The 7,690-nt window shown below is 39.6% G+C and overlaps 1 protein-coding gene across 1 annotated transcript in view; it reads right to left on the bottom strand.

Annotated features, from left to right (window-relative positions):
* LOC111149410 (CXADR, Ig-like cell adhesion molecule) overlaps positions 1-7,690 on the bottom strand; it is a 39,573-nt gene continuing 31,883 nt past the window's right edge. Inside the window, exons 4-7 of the mRNA XM_022506451.1 lie at positions 4,872-5,027; positions 3,254-3,376; positions 2,572-2,710; positions 1-1,490 (exon numbers count right to left, since the gene is read on the bottom strand). Of these exons, the coding sequence (XP_022362159.1) occupies positions 1,226-1,490; positions 2,572-2,710; positions 3,254-3,376; positions 4,872-5,027 (683 nt within the window). The 3' untranslated portion in view covers positions 1-1,225. The remainder of the gene's footprint in view (positions 1,491-2,571; positions 2,711-3,253; positions 3,377-4,871; positions 5,028-7,690) is intronic.

Genomic DNA, 7,690 nt, shown 5'->3' with positions numbered 1-7,690 from the left:
TAAATCACTTTCACAAAACTAAGACTCACTCTTTTCAAAGCTCACCTTGATTTTCTGCAACTATACAAGGACATGTTGGCCATAAAAGAGCTATACATCCTCCTAAGTCTGAAATACAGAATCGATGGAGGACACCTCCTAGCTGAAAATGTATTTCATCATTCTGAGTCTATGAAGAAAATAACCTCCAGGAACCACATTCAAGTGGTAAATGTAGGATTACATGTTTCTAAAACATATATTGTGCAACACCAACATAATCCACCCCCCCTAAAACACTGAAAAAATGTTTTTAAATTTGGAACCAATGACTGGGGAATTTCAAACTGTAATTGTCAAATAATGAGTCATAATTTTTCTTATTAGAAAAATATCAGCTCAAGGGCTAGTAGTTAGTTGGGAACTGCAAAATGTTCCATCCTTGTTCTGACTGGTCATTGCTCTGAAGACGGCCACAGGCCTCAAGGCATCAGATCACTCATCAACAAAACCCATATTCACTACCGCACCGCTAACTAGCATCTAAATGAATCAGAGAGATGCTCCTTTATTTTAGAATGTAAAGGAGCTTACTATGTCCTTGTTGCCTATAGCAGTCTATCAATTAAATAGTTAGAAATCATTTCATAGACAAGGTCTATAAATGATTCGGAAGTAAAACTAGTAATTTCTAGAACACTGTAGTGTTTTCTATGTTATTAGAGCTGTTTCAAACTCATATTTAAATGAGCTTCCAAAGAAGTTTCAAAAAGAACAAACATAGATGTGTCGTAAGTATTTTTGCCATGGATGTTTCTTTACCAATTTGGAGGGGATTCCAGATCACAAATTAATTGAGAAAGGCAACCTAAAAATAAATGGTAGAAAATAGGAAGTACCACTTGCACATGATTCAAGTATCAACTTAGGGTGCATATAAGTTCACCAATTTCTTCACCTAGGATTTCATATTCAAAGTGCTATATCTTTTAAGTGTTGATATTTAGAAATCTATCAAATCAATCTCTTAAAGGAAATATTTTTCAGTTGGTCAATCTGTGTTTAGTGACTTCAGTTCAACTTTACTATTTCAGTAACCAAACAAAACTTTTTAAAGCATAATTTTCAGGTTCTGGTTAAGTTCTTGATATATGTTGAGGCCGGTAGCAGAATTTAGAACGGAACAGTCTTCCTACCCGAAGAGGAGAAAAGAAACCTGGAAAGCACAGATGGAAGTGCAGAGGCTCTACACTATGGACCCGTCCTTGCTCTGTGCTGGAATCATCACAGGCACTGCTCCCATCCTACTTAGATTAGGGGCAGCTACCTTAGCAGGTGGGAGAGTAGGGCTCTGAGGAGTACGTTCGAAGTCTTCACTTGGTACCTGGTTATACTGAGTCTTGGCATACCCTTCCATGTTGGAAGGAGACATGGAGCCCAGGGACGAATGATTGCTGCCGATGTAGCTCCGGGCGGTGGACGCACGGCTCTTTGGAGGAGGCACGTCTTCCCTAGAAAGCAAAGATCCCAACACAAGTTCAAAGAACAAGTTTCTAAAAACCCACAATTACATAAGCTATGAAAAATGGATATGGGTGAAGAAAGAGCCTCTAAGTATCGTGTATATAAAAGAGTGCATAACACACAAAAAGGCAACTGCAATAAGGTACAATGTTATGAACTGTGTATTCGTCCCAAATCTATCATTTACAGAGTGTATTCCTTCATACATAATAAAATGTAAGTTTTACAAAAATTTGATTCTATAATGCTGTCTTATAAGGAACAAACTTGAATTTCTTCATACTCTACTATCACTGATAAGACAATCAATAGTTATAGTTGGCCAACACGCCAACACATTGTAATTGGTAAGGCATTAACATCTATAGAAATATTTCTCCCCCCCACAAAAAAATTTTTTTTTGTTATGGAAATTACTTCTCTAAGACCTTAGCTGAAAACTTAGCAGATTCAAAATTTACAAAAACTCAGAATCTACGCATAAGAATTTTCATACCAAGCAATGACAAAGAATATGCACCAGAGTTACCTCTGGTGTAGTTTAAAAAGACAAGTGTTCAGACCCCAAGCCAGACCTAGCAAATGTCAATTTACCTGCTGGATGTTATTTAAGTCGTATGTTATTCTTTTAAAGTTCTAAAACGCAATGCACACTTCTAGTTAAGATCTACTAGTTTAGAATATTAAAAAATAAAATCACAGTTACTAACAGTTCTATAAATTACCAATGTGACTTGATACTATCAGGTCTTTCTTTCTAAACCTCAACATCTGCTCATTTTTTGAAAAACTTCATGCCTGCACTTTATTGGGAGAAGGCAGACAGTCTTAAGATAAGCATTTGCAGTAGCTCTTAAAATAGGATTCAAAATAAGGGCCGGAGGCAGGGCACAACAGAGGTTGGTCGGTTCCGCGCACTTGAAACTGAAAGTAAACGCTTTCAAATGTATTGAGGGAAAGAGCTTTTATCCAGTTCTAGCGGGGTAAATGCTTCAGATGGTTAAGAGAATTAATGCTTTAGAGACATAAAAAATTTAATTTCTATCAGTCAACTCTTATGTCAATTACCTGATATCATGATGAACCTCCTTTTCATATTTTTCTTCTCTGCGCTTTTTACGACAGCAAAAGACGATAAGACCAATGAGCACTAGAGCAAGCAAAATTCCTACAACAGCTCCTGCAATTGTTCCAGCTCTATTTGAAGCTAGAATAAGATGTTAATAAGAAAATAATTAATAGTAAAAAAAAAAATCTGTATCCGTATCTAGTCATATTGAAGGTTAAGGGTACATAGCAATGGACTGATTTCATTGCACATATTGCATATACTAACTTTAAGGAACACATTTATTAGTTTTTGGTCCAGTGGAAAGACCCACTGGAATAACTTTCTTCTGGACTATATAATCTATTTCAAGCATAAAAATCATGTAACTAGACTAAAAGATTTTAATATCATAGCTATCTTGGTTGGCATAGAAGAATGTTCTAAATAGCTTATACTTCTAATGTCTAAATACAACAGTCAATTTGACAACTCTTACCTTCTTAATGTCATTTCAATAATAAAGGCTATATATTTTTTCCCCTTCCCATGACTTAGAATAGCAAATAACCAAGTCACAGAGTGCTTTGCCAAGTTAACATCCCATTGCCCTCAATACACACTTGCTGACTGAACCAAAGGAAGCTATATGAAGACAATGCAAACAGACGTCATCACAACAGACAGAAAGAAAGTACTTACGTGGAACAACATTCAGGCGTAGCTGGCACTGATCGGAGCCTACTCTGTTTGTGACTGTACAACTGTACGTCCCAGAGTACTCAGTAGAGGCATTTTTTACAGATATAACAGGTGACTTCATGTCTATGGGGAAAAAAGGAAGTATACGGCATAACCCATCTTTACAATGTTGTATTGCTAAGTTTTTAGTAAAGGCAAACCATATTAAGCTTGACAATCCAGGTAAAAGTGAGACGAACGGAAGCTGGGTATGAACAAATGTCTATGGAAACATGTGAACGCCTCCAGAACGCAGACACGGCTGACTCTCAAACAATGGCAGGGGAGGGGGGCGTGGGCAGGCGTGTAAGGATTCTGATTTCCTGCACAGTTAACGATCAGGGTATAACTTTTGACTCCCCCAAAATGTAACTGTAATTTTTAAAAGGATTTTATTATTTATTTCGAGCAAGATAGTGCACACACGAGCAGGGGGCGGAGAGGGGGAGAGAGAATCTCAAACTGACTCTGCACTGAGCCCGGAGCGTGACACAGGCTCCATCTCGCGACTCTGAGATAAGCACCTGAGTGGAAATCAAGAGTCCGACGCTCAATCAGCAGAGCCACCCATGTGTCCCTGGAATGTAACTATAATGAGCCTACTCTTGACTGGAAATCTTACAATAGCATAAACAGCCGAGGGGCATGTTTTACATTGTATCTGTGTTATATACTGCATTCTTACAATGAGTAAGCTGGGAAGAAAATGCTACTAAGAAAATGGTAAGGAAAATACATTTACAGTACGCTCTGTAAAAAAATCCACGTATAAATGGACCTCCATGGTTCAAACCTGTGTTGTTCAAGGACCAGCTGTTACTGCCCTCTAGTTCGTTTGTATCACAAGCCAGAGAATCCACGACTGCCTTAGCCACATACAGCCTCAGCTGAAGCAGAGGCACACTGATTCTAAAAAGCAGTGGGGCGCCTGGCTGACCCAACTGGTAGAACATGCAACTCCTGATCTCAGGGTGGTGAGGAGTTTAGCCCCACACTGGGCCTAGAGATTACTTTAAAAAACAAAACCAAAAATTCCACCCCACAAAGGCTCTTTGGTGCAAAGGATTTCAAAACCTATTTTATCCCTGCAGATAGAAGAAAGATGTTTCAGAGTCAGAAGGGGTCATATAGTTTTGGCCTCTTCGTTTGAGAAAACGAAGAGGTGGAGAGAAATCCTACTTCATCATAAATCTAGGCAAAGCATTCAAGATCCTACTCTTATTATAAGTAAGCCATTGTCTACATTGATTGTATTTTCCACCAGTATTACTATCAATTAAAAAATATACAACAACAAAAAAAAAACAAAAAAAAATATACAACAAAGAAACTATAATATCCTAAGCAGTGAGATTATAAAAATATTATCATTAACACGATTTAGACACTAAGTTGTCATTGTAAAACACTGAATAATTCTCATGGAATCCTGATTGTTTTGTACAGAAAAGGAGAGGTATCTGGGAATTTCAAAATACACACACACACACACACACACACACACACACACACACACGCACCACTGCTAGATGAAGTCCAAACTGATAGCATATAGTACAATCTGTAATATCACCAGTACCTGGTAACCATAAAGTGGGCAGTTTCTGTGAGTTGGACAACTTCTGCCATTCATACTGTAACGGAAGCGAACCTTCCTTAGGTTCACATTTTAGTTTGAAGTCATTTCCAATTTCTTCTGATCCATCAACGTAACATCTTATACCTGACGGCTTAACTGAGAAAAGAGTAAATGGTAACTTTACACAAGACAACAGAACTTATGTTTGCAAGGATTAAACACACAGTACATTGCACAACCACTGGCTCATTATCATGTGGTCCTGAGTTCCGAGGTGACAAGACCAAAAGACAGTAAGAAGTCATCAGCACCAGTTTACCCAACTACGCAACATGAAGCAGGCACGAATGAGCTCAGGCCTCTCAGGCAGGGGCTCTGGGCTCCTTCATTCCAAGGGGCGCATCCGAAAAAAGAAGGTGGTACAGGCGGCTTCCACTTCCCTCCAATCCTTACCTGTTCTTCTACTCAGTGCCTGACATGAAGGTAGCACTCTGGGAGTCTGTGGCATGTCATATCCCTCTGAGTGCTGTTATCTTACCATTTGGGGGATTTATAACAAATAATGCTGATAACAGGACCAATTAACACTCTGCATTTACATTAACCCCAAACCATCCAGAGAGCATTGTTATAAAAAGGTCAACCTGACGGTATACTCCAGGTCTCTCTGGGAAACTGTTTAGAGCCGCTGCTAAACCCCTTCCTTGTAACTCATTCCAAACACTGGAATAACACCTTGGCATTTCATACTCTTCTGCTGAATTTACGACACAATGTACATACAATAAAACCAACACAACTGCATCTTCTGGGGGGATCATTTTGAACAAATGTGTAAGTACCACCATCAAGCACGGCTTAACCTCTCCCAAGTAATTTCCCTCATGCTGAGATCTGATGCCACAACCCTGGTCCCAGGCAGCCACATATCAAATTTCTAGCACACACTAGATTTGTTCTACTGCTCCTAGAATCATATAAATGGAATAATACCCATTTACTTTTTTTTTTTCAGTCTTACTCCTTTTATTCACTGTCTTTTGATGCTGATCCATGCAGTCGCTAGATCACTCTTTTTTAATGCTGAGCTGTATTCTATCAAGGGACTAGAACACAGATTTGCTTCCCCATTCATCCACCAGCAAACATGGTTTCCAGTTTTAGGACTCATGTTAAAGCTCAATCAGCTAAACTCCACGGGAAAAGATGTGTAGCCTCTCACCATTAGAGGAAAAATCCTGAAAGATTCTGAGTACGGGCTAAGAGCGGTGTGGACCCGTTCTAAATCAGAGGCTACTTCCAAGGCAAGATTAGGAGAAGCAGGGATTACGCTGGAGATGAGGGACATTTAGCAACAGAGGACCCCAGGAAAAGATGAGTAAAGTGGGGGCAAGAATGGGGAAGCAACAGCAGTTTCTAGTTTACCTCCACTCCACAACCTTGGGAGGAACAGCGCTCCCTATGAACGGCGGGTTTTACTGCACGTCTTCCCAGTCTGGTAAATAGCAGGTCTGCTTGCTTCTTTTTCAGTCGGAGCTAATTTTTATTCTTTCAGTCCTGGAGATGGGCTTTTATTGTTTCACTGCTATGAAAATGTAAATGGGTTCTACAGTTTTGTGCCATTAGAAATGCTGCTTCAACACTACGTAAATATTCACACATTTTCCTTTTTCTTGGTAATTCCTGGATCACATCTAGTAAGTGCATGTTTAACTCCATAAGAAACACTCGAACTGTTTTCCAAAGTTGACCAAAAGAATTACTGCGGAGCATTTTTAACAAAGGTTGCCATTCATGATCTCACATCTTTACACATTCTTTGATAATACTTAAATTTGATTTCATTTCTCCACTCTTCTTACTGCCTGTACCTTTTAACAAGGGTGGACACAGCATTTAATTGCACTGTTTACTTTCCTAAGCAAATATGTTCCTTTTTCAGATTGATCAGTTGCCCTGGGGAACTACATCAATGAAAAACTTTACATCAGTTTTGCAAATTATTTCATCCTGTGAATCTTCAAAGAAATGAGCTCTTTTCTTCATTTTTTCAAACTACCAAATATATCCTTTACTACATAAATTAGCAGATATTGTGAGATATTAAAGCATTGCTTCATACATCAAAAATCTATTGGTGGGGCGCCTGGGTGGTTCAGTAGGTTAAAGCCTCTGCCTTCGGCTCGGGTCATGATCTCAGGGTCCTGGGATTGAGCCCCGCATCGGGCTCTCTGCCCAGCAGGGAGCCTGCTTCCTCCTCTCTCTCTGCCTGCCTCTCTGCCTACTTGTGGTCTCTGTCTGTCAAAAAAATAAATAAATAAATAATCTTTAAAAAAAAAAAAATCTATTGGTAATACAGTGTTCTAACCCTAACCTTCATCTTTTCTTTTTCTTTTAAATTTTATTTATTTATTTGTCAGAGAGAGAGAGAGAGAGAGCGAGCACAGGCAGACAGAGTGGCAGGCAGAGGCAGAGGGAGAAGCAGGCTCCCCACAGAACAAGGAGCCCGATGTGGGACTCGATCCCAGGACGCTGGGATCATGACCTGAGCCGAAGGCAGCTGCTAAACCAACTGAGCCACCCAGGAGTCCCTAACCTTCATCTTTTCTAACAAAATATCCCTTTCCCATAAACCAAATACATCCAATAATGGGCAGTTAACTTAAAGTGGCTGCTGAAAAAAATTCAAGGCCCCACTGAGCTTGAGATACACACTCTGCCTATAACAGAACAAGAGGTTACCAACCCTGGCTTCTGGGTGTCACTCTGGAGGGGCCTGCTTTCCATTGGGAGGAGACAGTGCAAGTCTTTCACATGCC

The sequence above is a fragment of the Enhydra lutris genome, unplaced genomic scaffold, assembly GCF_002288905.1.
Source record: "Enhydra lutris kenyoni isolate GAN:26980312 unplaced genomic scaffold, ASM228890v2 scaffoldscaffold2, whole genome shotgun sequence".
In the NCBI taxonomy this organism is placed as follows: Eukaryota; Metazoa; Chordata; class Mammalia; order Carnivora; family Mustelidae; genus Enhydra; species Enhydra lutris.
Note: the sequence above shows the minus strand (reverse complement) of the source record. Positions and strands in the feature narration are given on the sequence as shown.